The following is a 27,137-nucleotide window of genomic DNA, read 5'->3' as shown; positions in this document are numbered from 1 at the left end:
CCAAAGACTCAAGCTCTCAAAACAACCAGTGGACAAAATGGTTCTATGGTGATCCAGTACAAATGTTAATAATTTAGGTGAGAATTTAAAAATAGCTTCTTAAACTTCTGAGCCGCAGACAACAAAACATAAAGAGTATTTTTGAGTGAACAGATATGATCCTTTCAATTTCTATTTAGTAATAACCAGACTACACTATTAGCTGAGTTTTTTTAGTTCATTCCGGCCAATTACTATCACTTCCCATTCTCTGGCTTTACCAAACAAAACCAAAACCCTTATAAATTATGTGTTTTTCATTTTCCATTTAAATACAAGTTCCATTAACTGACGGGATGAGGATTTCAACACGAATATATGCACTTACAAAACTTGCCGGATGTTAAGATGTGTTCTTGGCACAGCCTCTTGAACTCTTTGAGCATATTTAAAAATCACTTAGAAAAAGAAATCTGGGTTTTCCATCTATGGATTAAAGTTGTGCTGCTGCAGGGTACTGAGACACATGTTTAACCTGGAACAAAAGAGCAGCCCCTGGACATAGAGTGAGAAGCGTTCGAAATAGCAGTGGAGCAGTGCAGCACAGGGATGTATGCGGCCAGCAGCGTAGCTTCCTACAGCCTGTGGCCTGTGACTGTCTTCTACATCACTATTGATCTTTTAATCATTGACAGGGAGCAAGCGTCTGGTCTTTTCCAAGGGAAAGGTTTCCCTTCTACAGCTGAAAACTCAGCAGATGCTGAATTGGAAGTGGTTTTTCAGCATTAAGCACAAATTCATCAGCAATTTTCATTTGGATTTATATGGAACACCCTAGTTTTCATTGGATTCCTAGTGGCTGCCAGAGTGCACCCATCTGCAGCTTGTTGCAGCATGAATCTAATTACGTGATTAGTAGAACTGCTCAAAAACATGACATTTCTGAACAGCAGGAACTTACAATATTTGCACCTTTGTTTCAAACAAGGAAGAAAACTTCACTTCCCCCCCCCTCCCCCCAAATATTCCAACAATTGAACTTTAAAACATTCTGCTGTGATACCTCTCCCTTCCTTCCAAAAGTCATGTTCTCTGTAAGACCATTATTCTTCCAGGAAAAAAATCTGGCTTTTGTGCTACTGCTTCCAGTAAAAAACATTTGAATAAGAAATTCTTAAATTGAATAAATATAAAATACATTAAACACTGAATATGAAATTAAATGAGAATTAATTTTGAATACTAAACAACTTTAAAAATAGAGGGAATCTACAAATAAAACTTCAAAGATGTCTTTAGGAATATTTCTCTTTATTTTACTTTCAGAACAAGAGAACCCAGCAATTAATTTTTAAGAAATTCCTGCAACAACCTGTTTATAGCTAACTTGTATGGTACTGCTCATATTTGTAAATATGGGTGCATGCTTGCAGGCTGCGGGGTGTACCTGTTCTCCTAAGGTCTGTTAGTCACTTTCAGAAATCATACTGTATTGTACTCTCACTATCTGATTCAATAAGATTGTTAAGATTGTTATTATGGTTGTTTTTCATGCAGAATTATTAAAATATATAGGTTAAAAAAAAAAAAGTAGTAATGATGACTTTCTCTTCCTGCTATTTGAATACTTCCCAAGACTCTGAAGAAGTTGGTCAGTTTTTGACAAATGACCAAAATAATGTGTATGGTCCTGTTAGTCTTTATTCAGAACTGTCTATCCCTCTTGGAACTGAAAGCATCAGCCTGAAAATTAAGTTACTATGAAAATCACCATGAGATTCCTGAATGTGCCCTTTGTAGATAGTCTACAAGTGCTCTGAAAACAGTCTGTTGCAGTATCTGAGTTCTGCATCCTTCTCCATGACTCCGGAAAAATGGGGAACTTACCCCTAAAATAATAGGAAGAAGTTGTTCACAGTCTTCTGAAGCTCAGCTCAGTTTTGGATCATATCTGGTTTCAAACTTGCAGGTGACTGAAGTCAGGCTCTGAGGTCATTTTTCAAGTCAACAGGTCTCCAGGTAGGTGTTAGACTTGTGCAGCTGGCTTTAATTTGCAGGTTCTTAGGATATAAAAAGGCTTGTCTGTATGTGTCTTGTGTACTCTTCTTAGAGATATCTGATCTGATTTAAATTACTCTAGCATTACAATGGACTCAAATCCATGGTTTGCTCAGTATTTTGCACAACTCAAAAAATGTAGATGCAAGAGTACTTTCATTGGTATGAGGGAGATTTTCTTTCTTCCTTAAATTTTCACTGGTCATACAGAAAATACAGCCTAAGATTGTATTCTCTCTGCGTTGTGATATTCTGCCAAGCATTATGGCTTTCCACAGTTGGTGTCAGTGGGAACCAGTTCATGTAACAAGTCTAGAGTATGCAGAAGGCATCTGCTGTGATGTACAGAACTTTGTAGTGTATTAAGTGACCAGATTAATTTTACAAGAAGGATATCTGATTTGGGTCATATTTAACAGTTGGTGTCTGTAATTATTGTAGGTAACACGCAGTGTGATGACTGCAGTGTTGAGCTTGCCTCCAGGAGACATTTACAACCTTTCAGTGACTGCTTGTACCGAAAGAGGCAGCAATACTTCCCTGCCCCAGCTTGTGAAATTGGGTAAGAAATGCTTGTTTGTAAATTATAAACTCACTCCTCCTCTCATTTGACTATAAAAGTAACTCTGTCAGCAGATTCAGCATCTTCCTCCTTTAAAAGTGTCATGTACCTGTGACTGCATTTCTTTTGCAAAGCTGTAATTTTCACCTCACCTTGCTCTGAAGATTGTCTCATTTCTGTATGTGAAGCTGCTCTCCTGAAACAGTATTACTCAAAAGGAGCAAGACTGGCAGAATCTGACTGTAAGTGCAAGTAAGAGCGTGGAGATTGCTTAAAGCCTTGCTGGGAGAACAACTCTGCTCTGTATTTGCTTTCCTAAGGCAGGTTTTGGGAGTGTCAACTCAGGCTACACAGCTGAACTTTTCAATACAAAGGAGACCCTTCCTTGTTTTTTCCATAATTTCTAATTGAATTATAGGTCTTGAAGCAGTCATTGTCTATCCATCTTTCTCAATAACTCCTACTCAAATCTCTTAAACAGCACTGGAGCAAGCAGTACAGCCACAAGAATCTGAAGTTCTTCCAGGTCTTTTCACCAAATGGAATATTTGAAAGATATAGACAAATTCCATGGATTTTCCCTTCCCTATGCAAGTCCTACCCACTCGTTTCCCCAGGCCTTGTATCTGTGCGGAATTAGGTGCTTGTGTTTGTTCCCAGGACTGAGTGGGTGGGTGTGTGAGGGTGAGTATATCCCCCTGCTACCATTGCCCAAATATTTTAGGGGTGTATTTCAAAATATCAGCTAGCTTTATCTTTCAGACAGGTCCATTAGTACCATGTATTATTCATGTTGTACACCCTGCATCCTAGTTGTTATCATCCTGTTCTTTACTTATGGACAGGCAGGCTCTTAATGAACTGGTACAGTTATTTTGCTCTTGCTCTTTGTGCTGATTTTGACTGGGATAGAGTTAATTTTTTTTATAGTAGCTAGTATGGGGCTATGTTTTGGATTTGTGCTGAAAAAACATTGATAATACAAGGATGTTTTCATTACTGCTGAGCAGTGCTTACGCAGAGTCAAGGCCTTTTCTGCTTCTCACACCACCGCACCAGCAAGGAGGCTGGGGGTGCACAAGAAGTTGGGGACACAGCTGGGACAGCTGACCCCAGCTGACCACAGGGATATCCCATGCCATATGATATCATGCTCAGCATATAAAGCTGGGGGAAAAAGAAGGAAGGGGGGCACATTTGGAGTTATGGCGTTTGTCTTCCCAAGTAACCATTACACACAATGGAGCCCAGCTTTCCTGGGGATGGCTGAACACCTGCCTGCCCATGGGGAGTGGTGAACGAATTCCTTGTTTTGCTTTGCTTGCGTGCACGGCTTTTGCTTTAACCTATTAAACTGTCTTTATCTCAACCCATGAGTTTCCTCACTTTTACCTTTCCAATTCTGTCCCCCATCCCACCCAGGGGGAGTGAGTGAGTGGCTACGTGGGGCTTAGTTCCCAGCTGGAGTTAACCTATGACACTCCTTCGTTGACAAGAAAGAGAAGGTGGAATGAATTCCTTTTCGATAAATCACTTCTAGACTTCTGTTTGTTGTTTTATGTTGGTTTGTTGTGTTGTGTTTTTTTTCTTTCTTCATGCTGTTTGCACTTTGATACGCAATACTAAGGATATTTTACCAGAGGTTTTCCTTCTCTGTGTTTCTGAGGGAGCAATGGGAATTGTAATTAGCAGTAGTGGGAACTGACTCTAAGTGATAGACGACTCAGCACTTGGCAGTCACTTAAGCATTTCTGCCAAACTATGTTTGCTTCATCCTGGCAACTTTCCACTTGCAGAAGAATCAAGCCATTTGCTGGAGGCAAAAGGAGGATTTGCTTGGGATGATGCCCAAATGCAAAACTCATGTTTTAATTGAGGCCATTTTTTTACCTGGAGTGAGGGATGGAATGTGTTTCTGAATCCAAGAGCAGATATATGGGTGTAATTAAGGGGGAGTGCCGCTTTCTTATGTAGTTCTGGGACAACATGTACACTGCAATCCCCATGACAGAGAAGAAGCCACGTGAATGTGCCTCAGCCCCTACCCTGCTCTCCCCAATGCTCTCCCTAATGCCAATATAATCTTGGCAGCCTCCAACCCTAGAATACTGATCTGATTGTCTGAGGATCAGATATGTCTCCAAAACGTCTATAACCACTTGAGCAAGTCCTTTGTGCCAAGTTTTTTGTGGCGGATCTTACACATCATGTCCAGGCTCCTGTGACAGCATCTCACAGAAGGAGAATAACAAATTGTTTGTGAAGGGGGAAAATTAGAGCAAAAAGTTGTTGTACATAGCACGTTGTATGTAGTGTGTCAGGATCCTGGAATCAAGTCGCTGTTTAAGAATGATAACTTTCACTAAATGTCCATAGATTAGGAAATCTGGAAACTCTAGAGAACATCTTGGAAATGTACAGCCCAAACTTTGTACTCTCTGAAGGCAAACCAAAGGAGTCCAGGATACCTGAGGTGTTGAAAGCTATGGGTTGCAAGTGCCAGTTGTGTGAAATCTTCAGGATGAAAATCAGGGTCAAGCCTTGGACTTTAAGTAGTCTTGTGAAAAAAAGTGTATCTCGTCCTAACACCGTCCCTAGGCTGTTTGCTCCTCTCCTTGCTCTTCCTCCGTTCTGCGCTTTCCATACTCCAGGCTGGTTCAGGGGGGGATGCAGTGACGGGTGGCCTCCACTGGAGGTCAGGGTGGCCTCTCGCGGGCCGCTGCCCGCCTAGCCACGGAGGTCCGCGGGCGGGGAGGTGGCCCTGGAGGGGACAGCTGAGAACACCCCACGCAGGGCCGGAAGCCTTGCCCTGTGTGCAGACCCTCGTACGTGTTTCACAATATCTCTGACGCCATCTCGCTCAGGAGACCCCCTGTCGTGGTATAAACCCCAGCCAGCAACTAAGCCCCACGCAGCCGCTCACTCACTCACTCACTCCGGTGGGATGGTGGAGAGAATTGGAAAAGTAAAAGTAAGAAAACTCGCGGGTCGAGATAAAGACAGTTTAACAGGTTAAAGCAAAAGCCGTGCACACAAGCAGAGCAAAACCAGGAATTCGTTCACCACTTCCCATGGGCAGGCAGGTGTTCAGCCATCCTCAGGAAAGCCAGGCTCCATCATGCGTAACAGTTATTTGGGAAGACAAACACCATAACTCTGAACATCCCCCCTTCCTCCTTCTTCCTCCAGCTTTATATGCTGAGCATGACATCATATGGTATGGGATATCCCTGTGGTCAGCTGGGATCAGCTGTCCCAGCTGTGTCCCCTCCCAACTCCTTGTGCACCCCAACCTCCTTGCTGGTGGGGTGGTGTGAGAAGTGGAAAAGGCCTTGATGCTGTGTAAGCACTGCTCAGCAGTAACAAAAACACCCCTGTGCTATCAATGCTTCTTTCAGCACAAATCCAAAACACAGCCCCATGCTACAGAGAAAAGTAACTCTATCCCAGTAAAACCAACACAGCCCCAGTAGTCCTCCTGTCACAGGGTTGTCTCCTTCTCACCATGTAGGAACCCCAGTCCCTTGTATATGTTTGCTTGTTGCCAGTTCATCCAGCACAACAGCAATGAAAATTGAAGCAATAAATTGAAGATCCCTGAAATCTGGATCTCTGCAGTGAGGAGAGAAAACTCCAGCAGCTGACTGAAACAAGTGCAAACCCAATGACCACTAAATGTTAGCTGACCTGATTTCAGCTGGGAGAGAGTTAATTTTCTTCCTAATAGCTGGCATAGTGCTGTGTTTTGCATTTAGTATTAGAATAATTTTGGTAACTCACGAATGTTTTTAGCGGTTGCTAAGTAGTTGTAGTGCTTATACTAAGTCAAGGACTTTTCAGCTTCCCGTGCTCCGCCAGCAGAGAGGTGCGCAAGACGCTGGGAGGGGGCACAGCCAGGACAGCTGACCCAGACTGGCCAAAGGGATATTCCCTACCATATAATGTCATGCTCAGTATATAAACTGGAGTTGGCCAGCGGGTGGGAATCGCTGCTCAGGCACAGGCTATTAATCACCGGGTGGTGAGCAATTGTTGCATTGTGCATCACTTGTTTTTGTATATTCCTTTATCGGTGTTGTTGTTGTTGTTGTTGTTGTTATTATTTCCTCTTCTTTTGCTGTCCTATTAAACTGTTTTTATCTAAATCCATGAAGGTTTTTTTCCTGATTCTCTTCCCCATCCCACCTAGGTGGGGGGAGGCGAGTGAGTGGCTACATGGTGCTTAGCTGCTGGCTGGGGCTAAACCACAATATTAGCCTAGAAAAAAACCCAAGCAGAGTACAAGACTTGTTTTAAACTGTTAATTTACTAAATGTTTCCTCTGCTACAATTAAATTTACCTAGTAAATTGTACAATTTAAATTTACCACTTGTGGGAAGCTGCTGCTTTATCTCCTGGGGCAGACCTTCTCAGGCCAAAAGCATTGCTAACAGGTGGACAGCCATCTTCTCCCGAAAGAGCTTTTGTTAACGTCATTCTATTAATAGAACATGCTGATCATCCTCAAACAAGGGCTCTGCTGAAAAGGGAAGTGAAGTAATTATCCAACTGTCCAAATAGAGAACAGTTTAAACAGAGAAGGAAAACCAAAACGCTTCATCATCTTCCCATCTTACACTGGTAGTTTATCATCATGAGAGACAGGGCTTTACATTGGCAGGCTTTATCTGAAGGAAATGAAAGATAGAAGGGCATCAGGCATTGCTTTCATTTTTGTTTGATGCTTCCTCTTCTCAGTTGTCTGGAAGCTTAAAGAAAAGCTTAACAAAAGGAGATTTTCTCTTAACCAGAACCGGCCCCTCCAAAATCCCTGTTTGCTGTCAACAAGACTCAGACCTCGGTGACTCTGCTGTGGGTGGAAGAAGGAGTGGCTGATTTCTTTGAAGTCTACTGCCAGCAGGCTGGATCAGGTCAGGAAACAAAAGTCCAGGTATGTAAGTGTCTCTTCTTCGGTTTCTGCTCTTCATCTCTGAAACTGAGACTGGGCCTTTCATCTTTTCTGGTTTGCTGTCTGCCGCTTAGCATTTGTGTATAAAGCTCAATGCCATTTTATGCTTGGTACACAGGTTAGATCATTAAACCAAATGTGATAAGGTGATTCAGAACTAAACCTTTAAAACCTAAACTACTAAAGCATTTCAGATACTAAAATATTTCATTATTTTGAAATACTAAAATTGACTTCTTTCTTATTGATGAAATTATAACTAGTTGGACAGAAGCTGTGTGCATCCAACAGGGAGGGTGTCAGTCTTTGGCTAGTGGTGAAAATGTCTCCAATATACTGTGCAAAACCTAAAAGGCCACAAAACTAAGGGAATGTCAATGGGCAGGAAGGGAAAAATGGTCAGGTGGGTAAGGAATGGGAAAAATAGACATGAGATGCCATGAGATTTTTTATGCAGCATTTAATTATTTCTGGCTTTATTCCTGGTTTTGAGAACTGTTAACTGAAGTTCAGTAGGACCTTCACTTCTATTCAGAGAGTACTTTTTGCTGAAAATGTCGCTGCTGCTCATGGGTTTTGTCTCTTAGGGTATTTCCTTCAAGACCTACCTTCTCAGCCTCACAAATGAACCTCCTGTTCTCTCTGTCCATTTAGATACGTGTGCTCAGAGGCCACCTGAATATCCAAATGTTTAGATTGGTAATGTTCAGTGAAGAATAGAGCAGGAGTAGTTTTAATTCCTTGACATTCAATGCTGTGCAACATATGAGGCTTACTTTGTGGTTTAGCTGATGGTGTAGTGAATCACTGTGATTACATACCATGAAACATCATTTTCTCATGTGGACCGTCACACATAATGGGGAGTCATTCAGAAAAAAGTAAAAAACAACCCACTCAGACCACTGATTATCCCAAAAGAGACATAATTAATCTTTTTAATCCTATGGAAGACCATTCTGAGTTATTTAATATTTGTTGTCAATTGAGAAAGGCATTGACTAAAGGGAAAAAAATGTTTAAATACACTTTAATCTTTTGGATACTTTGGATTCCACATCTAGATTCCTGCTTTTTCACAGTGAATAGCTAAAGATCATGAATTCATTATCCACTTAGCAGAGATTCAAAATAATGATGTGATCAGGCAAGGAAGGTACCCCAGGATTTGCAGTTTTAGTGCAGACCAGATCTGTTTTAAGAACATTGGGAAAAAACTGCTCTATTTGGCAGGAGCTTCAGTAGGTGTCTCATTTGTTGACATGAACATCTGGCACTGGGAAATGCTCAGAGATAGTCAGCTCACTTCTCATTGGATTTGTCACTCTCATTTCTGTCCTATGAAAAAAGGGGAAGGGCTCCTTCTTGAACTGTAAAAAGGAATGCTTTTCTATTAGACTGGTGAAAATTCTTTACTTGTTATTTTCCATGCTAATTACATTATGATTTTGTCCCTTTCGATCATTTTTAAAAACAGCAAAATGAAAAGCAACAGCTTTCCAGGTTTGAACATCTTGGGTTTTGCTTGACTAATTTAAATTTCCCAGAGGGGAAGATGGAAAACATCCAACCAAGTTCAGTTGCCAAACTGTGGCCCCTCCTTTCAGCTCAGGGAATCAACATCTCCTCCCTTACACACAAGTATATGTGATTTCATCTGTGTAACATACCTCAGAATTGCACTGCAACAGGAACCCTTGCTAGTCTAGAAGGAGCCCGTGAATGACAACAGGGCAATGCAAAAATCCCATGCTTGGGACTTGCTACAGGTTCTTGCACTCCCCATCCAGAGTGAGTTCATTAATAAAACTTCTCATTGTTCCCTTTCTAAACCGCTGGCTCAGTGTCTCTATTTTCATATCTGCAACCCACCCTTGGTTGTGCTGGAGAGTGCAGAAAAGCTTCTGAGGACCTTAAGGAGCTGTATCTTTAAGTCAATGCATATGTTGCTTTTGCTTTCTTTTGCCATATCAGCATTTATGAAACAAAAAAGTGTTTACCAGGGACATAGTAATTAACACATTGTATGAAGATATTTTGTACAGAGTTTCTACTACCAGAGTTCTTCTGAACTGAGGTATGGGATATCTGATCATGGTTGTTACCCAAAGGCTTTGCTCTAGCTTTGTTTTTCACTTTGGCTATGTGAAAGGCTCACAGCTCCTCACGTCCAGAGGAACTACCTCAGAGGCAGAGATGACACATGTTCATACGAGGGTGCGGAGATTGTGACTACCCTGGCCACACTTTGAATAAAAATAACTTTATTTTCCTCCTACTTGTATGGCTTAGTAATCAGAGCTCATGAGATCTGCCTACCTCTGGGGATTTCCTGGGAGTCACAGTGCCTTCTCCCACCATGCATGTGCCTGACTAACCCCCTACAAGGCACTCCCCTGCCCTCCCCAAGGGATCCTAAGGCTCCCTGGGGTGCTCTGGGCTGTTCCTGCTGCTGTTTTCACCCTGGTTCCTCTCTCCTCTTCTGCCAGACCTCCAGGCTACCTGCCCTGGTTACTTCCCTGGGTTTCAAAGTGCTGGTTTCTTTTACCAGATCTGACTTTACCTGGTCCAATATAAGGATGGAGAGAGGAGCACTGATTTGTGCTCTTGCATTTATGGGAGAGACAAACTTGTGTGTATTTTTTCCCTATGTCTGCAGGAGCCTGTCACTGTCTCTTCACATGTAGTGACCATTTCCAGCCTAACTCCTGCCACGTCCTACAACTGCAGCGTAACCACCTTCAGCCACAATAGCCCCAGCATCCCCACTTTCATTGCGGTTTCCACCATGGGTAAGCAGCACTACCCTGCTTTCTTATTCCTCTTCCAGCTACACCATCTGTTTCTCCTTGCTTTCTAAAGCTGCTCTCAGTAATGCTAGCCCCAGGGGTTGTTTGCATCATGGAAAGGCTGCCAGATGTGGATGGGATGGGGAAGCAGCTTTAAAAAGTCCTTAGAAAAATCCCCACTGGGGGATGACTTGGTAAAATATAAATTAGAGGCTCAATTCTCTACTGGATTTTAAAAATCAGGGACCTCATTTGTAATGTCAAGGCTGAACATCAGGGTACTGCTTGATGACATTTATGGAGAAAAATGTCTTCTCAGCCAAGCCCAAACAAGAGGAAAGTCACATTTATAAGCTGTTAAGGCAGAAAATCACTTTGTACTTTCAATGAGGAAGTGGAGATAGGGTAGAGAGAAGAAGAAAGGCCACAGGATCTTGAGTAGTCACACTTCAAAGGGCTAGCTCTTGATGGAGACTCCCTGGGCATGTTGTGAAACTTGGTTCTATACTGACTCTGAAGAAAGAATATCAGTGTTGAACTGTCCAGACCACTGGACTTTTCTTTAAAATCTTCCTTTCAGAATGATCAGTGTCATCTCTGCTTAGTTAGGGAATTGTGTAGCATTAGTCACTGGTCCTGTATATCATATACCACTCCATGCTGGATTTCAGTGTCTGATACTTCGCTTAAAAGTCTCCACGATTTTTTATCTAAAAAATGCTTCTGTAGACAACTTTGGATGTAAAGTTATTCTGAGCAAGTGAGGTAGAGAGGGTTTCTTATATAATGAGCAGAACGGAGTATCTGGTCCCATAGTAGTACAGTCGATAAACATGTAATATGTAACAAAAATAAATCAAGATTTTGTTATTGACCGTTGATTTTAGCTTTTATTTAAAACAGGATATTTTGTTAAAATTTATTTCCCAAAGTAATTCAATCAATTTCAACTCCGTATATTACAGACCCTCAGCCTGTTATTTTGCTTTTGGTTCAGAAAAGGTATTGATTATTGTAGATGAACAACTTCGGAGTTGAAATGTGCTTTGGGGATATAGATGATGACGAATATCTGTATTTCCTTCACCCTTTTCTCATGTGTTATGAATGTCAGTTAAAAAGGAAAAAAAAAATCAGAACATGCCAAAGTTTAACAAAATGCCAGAGTGATGTCATTTCCCCACAGAAATTTTGTAAGAACAATAGCTAGTCAAAACATCCCTTTATCTCTAGTGGTAGTGGTATTCTCCAGGCTGAATAAGATCAGTTCAGAAAAATAACACTATCAACACTCAGAGAAAAAAAGCCCCAAACTCTCAGTGCTTCTGAATTGAATAACCAAGAGTCCTTGTTTGTATGTACAGTCACTGAGATGAATCCCAACGTAGTGGTAATCTCCGTGTTAGCCATCCTAAGTATCCTTCTGATTGGACTGCTACTGGTGACTCTTGTTGTACTCAGGAGAAAACATCTTCAAATGGCCAGGTAAGTCCAAATTTATGCTAATTCCAAACATTTCGGACAAGAACAAACACATCATGACAATAGTTGCAATTGAGGATGCTTGTGTGCATGGATGCTGCTCAAGATGTTTGTGAGCAGGATACCTTCAAAGTAGTTGTCTTGCTGCTGTGTAGGAGTAGCATTTCTTCTCCCTCTATCCACTTTCATTCTTGACCTGAGTTATAAGCTTCAACCTTTGTCGCATTTTGAGCTTTGCAAGATTGGGTCTGTAAGAAGTGCAATCATTTATTACAAAAGGGTTGTGTCAGGAATCTAAAGGATAATTAGGATCTGAGGCAACTGGGCATGAGCAGGACATCAAGATGCTTTGCAAATTTTTCATATGGTTCGGAACAGGAGATTTTCCATATCAGCAGATAAGATGGTTTGTTCATCAGGTCCAAGATGCTGCATTTCAGAGGACATGTAAAGCCCGAGCCCTGGCAGCCAAACCCCTAGAATTAGGGGAGGATGTGCCCAGGGCCCTGACAGTCTCTCTCTAGAGCATTTGCCAGTCTGCCCCCAAATCCTGGTCTTCCAGTTGTCCAAATTCCACATTCATATGGGCTTCCTTCCTATGGGAACTGCAGCATGGCAAAGACCATATGGGCTCACCTAGATCTTGTCTTTCTATGTGGTCAGGATACAACCAAATATACACTGAGACTCACAGATCCAGAGGGGATCTCAGGTCCTGCTGTTCACCTGTAACATTAATGATCCAAATTTGTTTTGTCATACAGATGAAGGGAAAAATTCTCTTGTAGGAGTAAACCTTTTTTTACAGAAGCTGCATTTCCTTCAGCTATCTGCACCGATCATTTGTACCCAAATATAGAAATTCAATTTCCTTTTCCTGGTGGTCTTACCTGTAACAGTTCACTTTAATGTGGATTATGTTACGGCCTGAGTGAACTGTGGAAATTTCTCCAAACCCTTGATATGTGGTTCACCTCCTGGTTTTGGAAGTGTCCTGTAGTCTTCATCCTGTTTTAATCTATGTAATATACTTTATATAATTTACTGTCCTGTGACAAGAAAGGAAATGATTTCATGTAAAGAAACTTACGTGAAGTATCGTGCACTGGACTACCTAGCAGACACTACATTTTATGTGTTGTGTCTTGACTATATATTCCATGCAACAGATGACCACATCACACACATTTTACAGGCTGTCTCTTTCAGTGAACATTATATGGTTTGTTTCTTTTACATGTAACCGGCTCTGTGAAAATCCCAGCTAAATTAATTCTCTTTCCTATTTAATTACTGTGCAGGCAGCCCAAAGCTTTTTTTTTTCTCTTCATCACTGCTTCTAGCCACAGAAGATAAAAACCCCAGAAGGAAATTAAAAAAGTAAATCCAGTAAGAAGCTGCAAGCAATTGTTTGCTTAAATCAAGGAATTAAAAATAGTCAAGTCAGTTTATCATTGGTAGATGAAACTAACGGACTTGTGATAAATTCACTGAAATGTTATTCATGAAATTCATTTTTTTTCCACAATTATTTCATGAACTCAAAATTACCATGATCCTGTCAAATAGAGACAATTATACATCTTCTCCTTAGAGTTGTGACAGTGAATATTTAGTATAGAAAGGTAAACATTTTGCATGTGTACTGAGGCCAGCAACTTGTGCTAGTGCCAGACTATAGAAAGCCCAAATCTGGACAGAAGATGAGGTCTGTTTGAGTTGAGATCTTTATTAGCAACTTCTCCCTTGTTTCACTCTTTTAAAGCATTATTAGGAAACCTGATCTCAGGTGCCGGTGAACATTTATTGGTTTTGGACGACTATGTTAAAGGATTTCAGTTATGTTTATCACAGATTACCTCAGACCTAGCCACAGATGTGTGTTCAGCACTTCTCCACAACTCAGAGAATTCTCTGTTAAATCAATGTCATTGCAAGCCTTGTGAATCCCAAAATGGTAACTTTGTACCCAATGGTCTTCCTGAAACAGGGAGTGTGGGGCTGGAACCTTTGTCAATTTTGCGTCTTTAGAGAGAGATGGAAAGCTTCCCTATAATTGGTGAGTGTTTGAAGCAAAGCCTTTAATTATGGTTTTCCCCATCTCTGCTTTTTGGCAAATATGATCTTTAAACCTTAAGTGCTTATTTTTGTATGTCATCACTGTCCCTCTTTTAAGATAAAACTACTATACCTGTTATTTTAGTATTTTGTTTCGTGAATGATGACCCAAGACTATGTATTCTGTCATCTGTTATTTTTAGTAGGGAATGATGGATATACATGTCAACCAAGTTGAATAGATGTATTTTAGAAGGATATTTTTTTCCCTTTTGCTTACACACATATTTCCTAAAATAACACAAGTGTAGAAACTTGTTCTATAAATCCATTAGCACTTCCATATTTACATCCAGGAGTAAACTTGCCTGTAGATGACCAATTAGCAACTGTCTTCATGCAGTGCCATTAATTATTTTTTCCTTGCATTGCAAGACAAGGACAAGCCAAGTCAAATATTTACTGTACCTTAATGTTCAGTGCTGTTGAAAAGACTCAGAAAAAACCTCATATTCTTGCTAGTCTACAAAACCACCTACAAGAGTTGCAGGCACTGACTATGGACTCCAAACCATCACTGACACCATCAGTCAAAGAGAAGTATTTGAACAAAGAAAATCTGTAGGATTTGCTTTTCCAGAAGCAAAAGGACTCTGAGACCTACCTGACTGGCACCAGTGTGGTCATTTTCATTCCTATTTTGATAATCAAATGGGTGCTAATGACTGACCCAAGATTTACTGGTTTGTTATTAGCAATCTCTGAAAAAAACCTCATGTATTTCAAGGCAAGTCCAAACACAGATATTCGGAAGCATACTGTCAGTCCCCTAAAGCCCCATTCCAGTATGTAGGAAGAAGAAAATAAGAGCCTTGGTTTTACACCCATGGTCATCTTTGTTGACAGCCAAGAAGTTGGAAAGAGGACTTGGTGCACAGGGAACTGCTTCCATGATCTCATGGGACACAGCCTGCCAGCAAGGATGGGATTAAATGGACTGACACTGCACCACAACAAGCCTTTTACTAATAAGCGTGCAAACTGAACTAACAAGCCCAGCAAATGTTGTCAATACCTCACTGTGCTGCTAATTAACTGGATATTAAACAAGCTTCACTTGCTTGGTTTAGCTTTAATAGCAGCCAGCTGTATGCAGTACAAACTAATCTCTCTTTCGGCTTCTCTTACTTGGACTATATTAATGGCAAAGGCGGCAGAAGATCAAACACTCATGTTAATTAAATATCCAAGCTTGAATCAAATGATTAAACTAGCAACAGATGTTATTAAGACCATAAAGGGCTTTTTGATGGGAAGGGGAATTAATTAATAGACTTGGATGTGAAAGTGAAGCTTCTTACTGCTTGATTTAGTGTATGTGTGTGTATATATATATGTGTATATATACATACAAGTATGCATACATAAATTATGTAATAAAAATATAAATTGGCAAAAATATTCCTGTTTAATAGCTCCACAAATTTTTGGTAACTGAAGGCAGTGTGTCCTAATGCTATGGTCCTGATTTGTGTGAGAGTTAGTAAAGATACCTTGTTTTGTGTGCCTCTGTTGTCTCATGTCAAGACCAGATTCACTGACCATCCAGGCAGCCAAATGGAAAACATGGCCCTAAAGACAGGTAGAAAGATTAAGAAACCCGTTTTGCTTGGAGTCATTCCAGGGATCTAGTAAAGGAGCTATGGGCATATCCACTGATTCCTAAGGAAAGCTCAGCTCAGCAGGGTTTTCAGGATTTGAGCAATCTCTGAATCTCTATCTTTTAATTAAATAAAATTGTTCAGTACACCTAAGCAGTAGGTGAAGGACTGTATAATTCCAGGAAAACAATATTGTATTTATTGGGCAATTACATATTTTTCATATGTTAAATCACAGAATCACAGAATCACTAGGTTGGAAAGGACCTTCAAGATCATCAAGTCCAACCATTAATCCAGCGCCACCATGTTCCCTAAACCATGTCCTGAAACGCCACATCCACACTTTTTTGGAACACGTCCAGAGATGGCAACTCCACCACCTCCCTGGACAGCCTGTTCCAATGTTTGACCAAATGAAATCGATTGTTTTAGTTGTCAGAGTTCCTAATCTATGAACAATATAAGTGGGTCTGCATGCATGTTAGCCTGTGATTTGATAAAGTTTGGAAATTTCTCATGATGATTTGACGAGGAAAGAAGACTCAGGCTTGAATAATTCCTTCTGCCTCTGTAGGCAAGAGGAAGTAAAAACCTCACTTGGAGTTTCCCAAGGAGGATTCTTCCCAAGGAGTATTCCAGCAACATCATCACTTCTCCTTTCTGAGTCTAATGAAAACCTCTCTGTGGCACCAGAGATCTGCTTATGGAAAACCAAATTTCATCTTCAGTCCAGTCCCTTAGAAACCCTAACAATGGATAAGACCTAAGGCCCTGATGCTTCAACCATTATGGCATCTGATTAACTAGAAAGGGCTCTCGCTTCTGGCTGACCCACACAATCCCTACCAATGCCTGCAGAAACTGCACTGCTCATTTTCTCTTCAGCAGCAAAACTCATTAAAGCACAACTTGGAGTTTTCACTGCGTGGGAAGAGGTTTTCCAGCACTGGTTGGAAGATTAAGATTAGAGATTATTACATTTGATGTGATTTGCTTATCGGGGAAAACATAGTATCTACTGACTTCATAAGAGCCAGAGAACTGAAAAAGGAAATTTCACTTTGTGGTTCCTCTTTAGAACAGTTGCAGAAGGATGGTATTGCTTTTAGGACAGCATATTTTCTGATGGGGAAAAAAAAAAAAAACATGCTGAGGGTGTATTTGGCAAAAAAATCCTGCTACTGGGGCAATTTTTGTTTAAGTTTCATGAGCTTTTCACGTTTGCAAAGTACCTGTAGCCCACTCCACCAATATGTAGAACAGGCCTGAGTAGGTTTCCTGGCTTAACGCATATGAGAATATAGTGAACAGGTTGCAAATACAGAAGTTTAGAATGATTTTATACTCAAAGTTCCTTTAACCACAATGAAACCTCCTGTGAATAGTATTCATAGAAACCACAGTTAGAAGAAGTTCAACATTTTGCTGAGAACCTAGGAGAGAATTCAAAGCACTTAAAAATGGGATGCTGCAAGATGTTACATGGATGCTTTCAGAAATCTGACTCAATAGAGAGTATTAAGAGATATTGGAATGACCTGAATTTATCTCTCATACAGATGTTCTGATATCCACAGGATCACTTGCAGGAGAAATGTGGGAGATTACCATAGTTGTACATGGCAAAAACATTTATGTCTGTCCTGAAATACCTCAAAACATCAGAAAGTAGACTTAGCACCACATTGTAATAGCCATAAACCTGTGGATGAAATTGTCAAACACATTTTACTCTCTGAAAATCTGCCAGTTTATCAGTTAACATTAAGTTAGTATAACAGGCCTGAATCAATACCATAAAACACATTATTTTGATCATCTAGAATTTTATGCTGGATAGCTGAAAATCCTGCATAGGGTGTCAGGTTGAGGAGTAAAAATTCTATGAATGCTACTAATATTCTTATGAAGTAAGTAAGAGAAAGCCTTTAGCTGATTTTAAAAATAGAATTTGCTAATCTCCTGATTTCTGTTTGTCTTACTAACTCTCCTCACTTTTTCATTTTTATGTATGTTATTTATTAATGCTCACAGGCGTAGAAGTGTATTTGCTTTCCTAACTCTGCTACCCTCATGCCTTTGGACTGATTATCTTTTGGCATTTTATATTAATCCTTGGTAAGTGATCTACTTGTTTTTCCATATGCAATGTGTAAACGATGTTAATTTCTATTACCTGGAAAATGTGTGATACCTCTGTTTTCAAATGGGTCAAAGCTTTTGAAGATAAAATTTTCTTGTACTAGAACGTGGATTGGAGAGGATGTGGGTATCAAAGTATTTGCTACCCTGCTTCATCTAGTTTGTCTGTTTAAGCTCCAACCCATTCTGGTATTAAAAAGCTAATCTTATAGTGGTCATCATATTCATCTCATTGCTCTCTTTGCAATTTTTGCCGCTTCATTGTAAGTGCTGGCTTTTTCTGTCCCGATTATTCATTTGTTCATTGCCTGGCATTGCCTTCTGCTGCTGCTGCTTTTCTATTACTGAGGTCGCTTGACTGTGCCCCACCTGTTTGGTGTGTGATGTACCTTACGTGGTGGGTGAATACCTTAGTTTTTTTAAAGGAGCAGTTATGCTCTCCTGACATCAGTAAAAGTTTTCCTTTTGAAAAAACAGTTCACTGAGAATTGATACAAACTAGCAGAACCAAAGTGTAAAAATTGGGTCACTGTGTGCATGTCTCTGTGTGTATGTGTGTATATTTAATAGTTTAATCTGTAAATAATTGATAAAGACTTAGTAAATGACTGATTGGGTTTTTTTTGAAAATACCTAACCAACAAAGCCACAGGGTCTATTTAGAACCAGAACTGTTTTACAACTGTTTTACAAACTATTTAACAAATAATTATAATTGACTGTGATCTAAGATTGCTTAATTTATGTCAAAGGAACTTAAGTTCCTCATGGTCTTGAGTCCAAGGTGTAGTGATTTACCAAAACACAGTACCAAAGTTAAGATTCACTTTTGACCAAATGTTTTCCCTAGTGTTACCATACAGCACCAACGCCCTGGCCGGAGTCATTGACACCAGCACAGGGATTTCTGAGACTGGTTTTCCTTGGGTCACGTTGGGTCTGTAGAAAAACCCATCTAAATTTTGAGTAGGCCCAGAAACGAGTAGGTTTATGTAACTAAAGAAAGGTCCATTTCTTCTCCTATGAAAATAAGCATATTTTACACACACACACACGCACACATACCCCCGAAGAACAGGTGGAAGTCTTCCGCATCTTTCCAAGGCTAACATTATATTGACTTGTAACTTGTCTGAGATGAACTAAACTAAACTAACTATTGGAGCTGCACAGTGATGGAGGATCAGGCAAGCAGTTTATTATTGTGGAGGTCACACTGATTTCTCTTAACTCTCTAATGGTAAGGAAGCCCAAGGTGGCCACTGCCAATGGCACTGCTACGAAAAGAGTCATCATCTCCATTTGCCCCTTTGCCTCTTTTTTTTTTTAATATGCATTAGTGTGCATTAACTCACCTTTCTAGATGTGTATCTTTCTTCAGAGGTTTCCTCTTCAACCAAGCTACCAACCAAGTTTAGTCTAGATGACCAAGTTTAAAGGAGGTGAAGTTGAATGAGATGAGATTAATCCCTCTGTATTTTAATCTGTAGGGTAAATGGACGAACAGATGAAATACCAGCCAATGTTTCAAATGTCTTTGTTTTGTACACAAGTTGGTTTAAAACATTTGTGAACGTTCAGGAAACAATTGCAATGCTAAGAAACAAAGGCCTCTTGAGACTATCAAAGCACAATAAATTGTTCCTGAGAAATGGATGTCAATCATTTGTTTTATTGCCTCTTGAAGTGTTCCTTGGAGAAGTGTTCTTAGAAGCATTCCCATCATAAACAGCATTTTGATATTTTTTTCTTCTGAAATGAATTCAGATATGCCCGACATTAAAAGGTTTACCACAGTCACAGGGTATAGAAAAGAAATGTGCTGAATAATTTAGAGAAATTAATTTTAAGATTTCATTGGAAAAAATCTTTGAAGATGTAGAATAAATACTACTAGTCTAAGTGTATAGTACACGTGAATGTACAGATACTATACACATAGTATCTATATAGATAACATGGTAAACTGAAGAGTTTTACAATATTTTCAAAGTAAAGCAAACTAAATCTCCACATTAGTGTAAAGCTGATATTGCTATAGCTCTTGTTAACTCTGCAGGCAAAGCTCCACATCTAAATGGAAATGTACCTTGACAAGATAACAAAATTACTACAGGTTCTGGCTGCTCCAAAAACTGAATATTTTGTAAAACTTAATTTTGGAAATGAATACTTTTTCTTTTTTTATTTCAATTCTAAACTTGGCAGGGTAGAAAAATAGAAATACTCCACTTTTTAATATTTCTTTCTGTATGTTTTCATTGTTTTGAAATTAGAAGCCTTCACCTTTAATTTATGAATTTAAGCTGTCACCCAAGTTATCTAGAAATCATCTTAATATCATCATGAATTTAAAAAGAGCATCATTATAATGTGATGAATGAACTGATATTGTTTAATGCCCAGGAAAAAAACAAATGATACTACTAAAATCCTTTCTGAGTAAGCAAGAATTTATTTGTGCTCTGTGACTGGTTTAACAGAGTGGATCAGGGTTTTCATACCTCTAGCCAAATTATTCCAGGGTGCTCACTTTGTGCATTTAATCTGATCGATTGCTTAACTTTTTTGTGGCAACAACAAAATGAACACCCCTTCTCCCCCAAAAAAACCCCACATGGTGGTAGCTAGTGTAGTGCGGTTCTTAAGTCCATATCTTATGGGTTATACTGCTTAATACACTCATAAGCTTGCTTGCAGCTATCCCTAGTGAATTATATCACTTATAAATCATGTGAAGACAGTGTATTACATGACTGGCATAATTATCTCTAGCTGTTAAAAGTCAATTAAAATTATCTAAGGTTTAAGCCTGAGTCCCACTGAAGGCAGTAGGATACTTGCCATTGTCTTCATTGTTTCGCTTAAGTGGGTTATGAAATGGGTGAGAAACAGCGTTCAGGCCCTTTCCTTTTTTCCTTCGCCCTTCCTTGAATCTGTAAGTGGTGGTCTCCTCCCTTTACTCAACAGACGCTTCCCGTTCCCGGTTGCTCTCAAGTGTTGGGACTCAGTTTCCCAGCCCGCTAGATCTGGAGTGGAGCATCTGAGGGGCACCGTGGTGCTCCGTCCCCTGCAACAGCACAGCCCCGGGCCAGGCTCGGGCCCCGGGGACTCAGCCCCAGCCCGCCTGAAGCCGGTGGTGCTGCTGGGTCAGGATTTGCAGAGGACACATTGCTTGTGACCCTTCCACAAGCAGGTTCTTCTCGGAGCCACAGAATGGAAAACACATCCCATTGGTGTCAATGGGAATTCTGCCATCAGCTTAAAAATGTCCAAGGTATTGTCACCAGTCTCACCCTGAGTATGATGGTGACCAGAAAACATATGTTCTTAAATCAGTACTAACTTTGAATGAAGACTATACAATAGTTTAATGTATGAATGAAAAACACTTTTTTTCTTTCTTACAGGAGTAAAAATGGATTAAAGAAGAGAAAGCTGACCAAGTATGTACCTTCTTTGATATTTAAAGAAATAAAAAAAATATATCACTAGACTAAACATGCATTATGGAGTACATAGTATAGTGATAATGCAGTTACAGGATAGAAAACTTCTTGATAAACACATCCCGAGAGAGATATCTGAAGGCAGAAAACAAACAATAATTGGCCAAAAGCAATTCTTATCAATAGATAGGTTGTGCTGAAACAGCTCCTTACTGACAGAAAATTGGTTACCAGGGAAAAGGTCAATTATCCAACTTAGTGATTTCAACAAAGTTTATCTGTAGTTAAAAATGACAAATGGTGAAAAACTGGGATGCATTTGTTTCTAGTGAAATTTCCCTCTTGACATGAGGCTCTCATTATGGTTGTTCCTAGAACATTATATCATTAATGTTAACAGGTAAACGGGAGTAATTAAGTGGTGATAAGACAGGTTCCTTTGGGCACATTGCCTCAGAGTAAATGAAGAGATTACTGTGTACATACTTCGGTAGCTTGTAAATTAGAGCATAATAATTAAGTGAGGGAAGCTGTTTACCTGCGTTCTGTTATTCAGAGCGCTAGCCTAAGTATTTCTCCATTACGTTCAGAGGCTGTGCTAGTACTAACAGACACTCACCCGGTGAAAAAGTGTGTAGAATGATGGGAGTCACTAAATCAAGGATAATTTATACCTGCTGAAGCTCTGCATGGTTTTGTATAGTTATATGCCACTTTTTTTTAGCCACCGTCTCTCCAGGAGAAGAATTTGACCTCTAATGACAAATGTGTATAGTTCTCAAAGCCAGCAGAGGAAGCGGTCACGGCAGTGGCATCCAAGATGCTATTTTAAGCGATTTTTTTTTTGGACTTCCTAAAGAAATCAAAACCTAAATATGAAATCCATTCTGTGTGAGCAAACTTCAGACGAGTTTTAAAAGTGTCTCTGCCAGATATGAAAATGTCTGAAAGCAACATCTGACATGACACAAGAGGCAACTTAAATGAAGCAGGCAGCTGCACTGGTGTCGGATGCACGCTGGTGGGGTGGTACTGGCAGTGGGTCTGCAATGGGGTGCTGGATCACCTCTTATCATGGTGCCACCCGTGCCTTGGGGACACACCCACCTGCAAACGTGGTTTAGGGGCCAGGGAACTGTAGGAAGGGTGCATGGGCCATCCCACTCACCTCAGACCAGTGGTTTCCCTTGGGCAGGACAACTCCAACCCCCTCAAACCAGGGTGCTTACTATCATCAGCCCCAGCAGCTGCAGCACTGAGCTCACACAGAGGGATCAGCACCCCCCTCTCAGCCTCTCCTTCTGGTGCCGTTACGATATGATGCCGATAATGAGCGATATTTGATGGCACTGAACCACAAGGGGTTTTCTTCTTCTTTGTTGTTGCTTTCTATCATTAACAGTTGCAAATACATATTCATGACTTAATAGTATGCTGGGGGAAAAATAGAAAAAAAAAATAGAAATAAAAAGTTGGGGTTTTTTTCTTATTTCTGTGTTTTTTTTCTTTTAAAGCCCTGTCCAGTTGGATGATTTTGATGGATACATCAAGGATATGGCCAAAGATTCAGATTACAAATTTTCTCTGCAATTCGAGGTAAACCTGTGGGGACTCTGTCCTCTATCTGCCATGCCTAGATCATCTTTTTCCAGATGTTAGGTTTGAGTGGTGTGTTCCTGTGCTTGGTGGTGTTTAATGTGCACTGTTGCTAGGTAAGCTTCACTTCCAGTTCTGCAGAATTTAAAACTGGACCTTGGTGTCATTAAAGACTGCGTTTAGTAAGTTGATTTGAGCGGATCATCACATTCGATTCAAGGTAATTGTCAGACCAACACACATCCTTTAAGATTAGGACATGCTGGCAACACAAATTGAATTCAGGATTTTAATGTCTTTATTTTACTTATTTAATGGTCTTAATTTGAGGAGAAGCATTGTAATGGAAAAGTAACATAAAAAATCTCTTTAAGAGCAAGGAGGTCTCTCTAAGGCCAGTTCAGGTATGTTCACTTAGTTACTCAGAATTTAAAGTCAGTTTAGTAGTGTAAAACTAAAAACCTCCTATCCTAGGGCTAGCTCCCAAAAGGTTAATCATGGAAAGGGAGTGGGGAGGACTGTCAGGGTGTTACCACCATTCTGGGTGGCTGACATGTTCCCTTCCTGCCAGTGAAAGGTCCTCTGAAGCGTCATATATTAGATGTAGCTAGTGAAGGTAATGGCTAGAAAGATCTTCCATACATTCCCCAGTATCAAGATCAAAAGCCACTTCAGGACTTGAAGAAAAAAACCTTTAAGTGGGGCGGATGACCACCACAGAAATAACTTACCAAGCCCCCGGTTTGGCACTGTGTTGGCTAGTTAAGTGCAGGTAGAGAGGAGGCGGCCGCAGTCACGGCCTCGGATGGCAGCAGTGCGTTGGCAGCCTCCGCAGGAGAGACCACATCGTTCCTCTCCAGCTGTTTGGAGCCAAACTCAGAGGCATCAGATGAGGAAAGTCAGCGTAATCCTGTTGTCAGTTTATAAAGCGATTCATGAACGTTTTCAGTCTGGTACCTGACACAAGTAATCATAAAGAGTTGTTTTTTGAGTGTTAGTGAGTTTGACCTTGGCGTTTTTCTTTCTGTTACCTCAGGAGCTAAAACTGATTGGGCTTGACATACCTCACTTTGCTGCTGATCTCCCCATGAATCGCTGTAAAAATCGCTACACAAATATCCTGCCATGTAAGTACAATACACACAGGCTCCTGCTAAAGTCTCTCCAGAGGGAAAGAAGAGTTTTAATAAGACAATTAGAGAATCAGAACAGATTTTCTGACTGATAGAAGCCTGTTCTAAAACCTGTCCTTAGAGAGAAGCAGGCACTAGATGTTTTTTCTTAGCTTTGAAGACTTAGCTTTCTGGGGATGTTTATCAAGACAGGAGTTTGGAGATGAGAAACACAAGGTTGTTTCTACTACTGAGTAGTGCTACTATATTTTTCTTATGATTTTAATGAAACCTAAGAGAGCCCAAAGGGATGGCAGTTGGAGGGTGTATTTTGCAGAACAGTAACGATAGTGCGTCCATGTAGTGTTTACTGAAGCAAACATTGCTCCCTGTTGGTAAATATGAGCATTTTCTACTTTTTAATAGAATTTTTTTTTCATTTTTATAGGATTAATTTTAATTTTTCCTAGTTGGAGATGAGTGCCATGTTTGAGAGACAAATGATTTTTTTCCTTTTACAGATGATTTTAGTCGCGTCCGATTAGTTTCAATGAATGAAGAAGAGGGATCTGACTACATTAATGCCAACTATATTCCTGTGAGTACAGAGACTCGGTCAGTGTAAAGAACAGTGTCCTGCTCAGCGGTGAGAGCATGTCACCTGCAAATAGCACAATATTTCCTGGAAGCTCAGTCACATTCTCAACATCTCCTTCAGCTTCCAATATTTTGCCTACAGGGAACTGTGCTTTTCATCAGCCACCTAAAAAAAAAAAAAAAAAAGAAATGGTGGTGGGGATGATTTTTGGCCAATTTTGCCACAGTAGACTGGGTGGGCTGTGAATCTTTGTGAAACCTAGATTGGACTGGTAGAGAAATGGAGAGGAAGTGTTAAGCTGTCCAGTGGCTTTTTAAGACAGGTAGGAAAAACATAAACTACAGCATCCATTTAGAAAAAGACCTGTCACTTGGGGACCATAGACAGATGAGCATTTCTACACCCGTGCCCTGGACAGAAGACAGAGCTGGCCCTGGCTGTGCCAGAGAGAGCTGAGTCAGCGTTACGGAAAAGGGAGGACCCCTCGGATGAGTCAGCGGAACCACTGCTTTGTCTTTGGGGCATCGCCCAGGCAAGTGCTGCTGGGCACTGCGCTTAGTTTCTGTGTGTCAAGCGCACGAACCTAAACACGCAAGCTGCTCGCAGTGAATCGAGAAAGAAAAATGTTGCAGTGTTCAAAAACATCGTTCACAAATCCAGAAATTTCCATGACATGGGATTATGGATAAGAGGATTTTACGTAGCGGGCCTGTTTGGATTGGTCAGTTCTGCTTTTTACAGTTTACATCTCTTTAGTTCTACTTACAGTATAATGCTGACCATAGAAACCGGGGCAGACAGGTCATCTTAATTCTTGGCTTTTCCTGATGATTGCTTCTCCACTGAGTACCTGCCTCCAAACACAGATACTAGTGGTCATCTGCATCTCTATGGCAATAGAGATTTGACGCTTAGGCCAGACAGAGCCCGTGCAGATAAACAAACAGCAAATTCTGTGTGGTGCAAAAACTCGGATTGAGCTGACTTCTAGAAATCTCTAGGGGAAGCCATTCACAGAAAGTGCTCCCCAAATTACGAATATTTTTACAATCCGCATACTGGTGGCACAGAAATTGCCCCATTTACATGGGATCATGCTGTGTGTTGGATGTATCTTTTGCTCTTATTAGGAATATCAAATAACTTTCCAAATGTGGTTTTAATGGTACAATCTCAGCAAATATGGCTATAGCAGATGCCAAAATGGCCATTCTGTGGATCTTTTATTATAGTCTTTATAATGGTCTTTTGGTTTTTGGAGAGGGGAAGGAGTCTTTCCAACTAAGAGCATGTTGATAAATATAGGAGAAGGAATACATGGATATAAAGCATCTGAGCTTCAATAAAACATAGCAATGATAATCTGTAAGAGGTGTTGACTCACCATGTTCTCAATTTAATCAGAATTCTAATTAATATTTTATTAATTTAAATCCTTGTGACATAAACATGTGCACATACTCCTGCTCATTGCTACCTTCCATTTACATTAGTGACTAAAAATCACCACAGACACTGCTTGGGATGAGCAGGCTCAATGTCTATAATTGTTTTGATGTCTGTAACTAAACAAACCCTTAGATTATGAAATCTGTAAGAAAATGGAACTTTGATTTAGAGTTCTCATTACTTGTTTTTTTAATGTTGCCTTTCTTGTTCTCAGGGCAAAGGATTTGTATAATAACAGGTTCATCTTCTGTCTTTCATTCCAGATTGCTTATACTTTGGGTGCATCAAAAGCTGGCGAAAGTTGTAATCTCAAAATCAATACAAAAAATTATGAAGGAGTTTCTTTGTATTAGAAATCACTTTAAAAAGTAAAAAATTAACTTGAGCAAGCTAAAAAAATACGTGTGCCAGAGAAAAATATGTGTTCTGAAGCATTAATCATGTTGGTAAACAGCACCTGTCTTTGTTTCTTAGGGTTATAACTCACCCCAGGAATACATTGCAACCCAGGGACCACTGCCAGAAACTAGGAATGACTTTTGGAAGATGGTTCTCCAGCAAAAATCTCAAATTATTGTTATGCTTACTCAGTGTAATGAGAAAAGGAGGGTATGTAGCAAAATCTTGCACATAGTATAAAAGAAAGTAGTCTGAAAACATACTTATTTTCTGGTAGGTGAATTTCTTTCCCTTGTTTTCTGATCATGAGGCAGCATCGTGACAAGGACTGGAATGGCACTTCATTCACTTGCGGCAGGCGTTTCAGGATGGTTAAGGGACTGGAGCATCTGTCATGTGAGGAGAGGCTGAGGGAGCTGGGACTCTCGAGCCTGGAAAAGAGAAGGCTTGGGGGGATCTTGTCTCTGTGTATAAATACCTGATGGGAGGGAATGGAGACAAGGGACCCCTCAGTGGTGCCCAGTGACAGGACAAGAGGCAGAGGACACAAATTACAGCATATTAAATTCCATCTGAACAGCAGGAAACACTTTTTTACTGTGAGGGTGACTGAGCGCTGGCAGGGGATGCCAAGAGGTCATGGAGTCTCTGTCCTTGGAGATACTCAAAAGCCATCTGGACATGGTCCTGAGCAACCTGCTCTAGGTGGTCCTGCTTGAGCAGGGAGGCTGGACAAGATGACCTCCAGAAGTCCTGTCCAAGCTCAACCATTCTGTGATTCTGCACTTTTAAATTTAAATAATAATAAAATACAAGTGTTATGCTTTATATTTTCCTTGATATCATAATAT

At 40.3% G+C, this 27,137-nt stretch overlaps 1 protein-coding gene across 1 annotated transcript in view; it reads left to right on the top strand.

Annotated features, from left to right (window-relative positions):
* Positions 1-26,496, top strand: part of PTPRO (protein tyrosine phosphatase, receptor type, O) — a gene marked incomplete at its 3' end in the record, with an annotated part of 62,737 nt that extends 36,241 nt beyond the window's left edge. Inside the window, exons 12-22 of the mRNA XM_010287700.1 lie at positions 2,479-2,599; positions 7,391-7,530; positions 10,208-10,340; positions 11,702-11,822; positions 13,810-13,878; positions 17,576-17,659; positions 21,094-21,129; positions 22,647-22,728; positions 23,765-23,855; positions 24,362-24,438; positions 26,362-26,496. Coding sequence (XP_010286002.1) covers positions 2,479-2,599; positions 7,391-7,530; positions 10,208-10,340; positions 11,702-11,822; positions 13,810-13,878; positions 17,576-17,659; positions 21,094-21,129; positions 22,647-22,728; positions 23,765-23,855; positions 24,362-24,438; positions 26,362-26,496 — 1,089 coding nt within the window. The remainder of the gene's footprint in view (positions 1-2,478; positions 2,600-7,390; positions 7,531-10,207; positions 10,341-11,701; positions 11,823-13,809; positions 13,879-17,575; positions 17,660-21,093; positions 21,130-22,646; positions 22,729-23,764; positions 23,856-24,361; positions 24,439-26,361) is intronic.
* Positions 26,497-27,137: the final 641 nt, after the last annotated feature.

Source organism: Phaethon lepturus, unplaced genomic scaffold (assembly GCF_000687285.1).
Source record: "Phaethon lepturus isolate BGI_N335 unplaced genomic scaffold, ASM68728v1 scaffold12820, whole genome shotgun sequence".
In the NCBI taxonomy this organism is placed as follows: Eukaryota; Metazoa; Chordata; class Aves; order Phaethontiformes; family Phaethontidae; genus Phaethon; species Phaethon lepturus.
The sequence above is the reverse complement of the archived record's forward strand: the minus strand, read 5'-3'. Positions and strand labels throughout refer to the sequence as shown.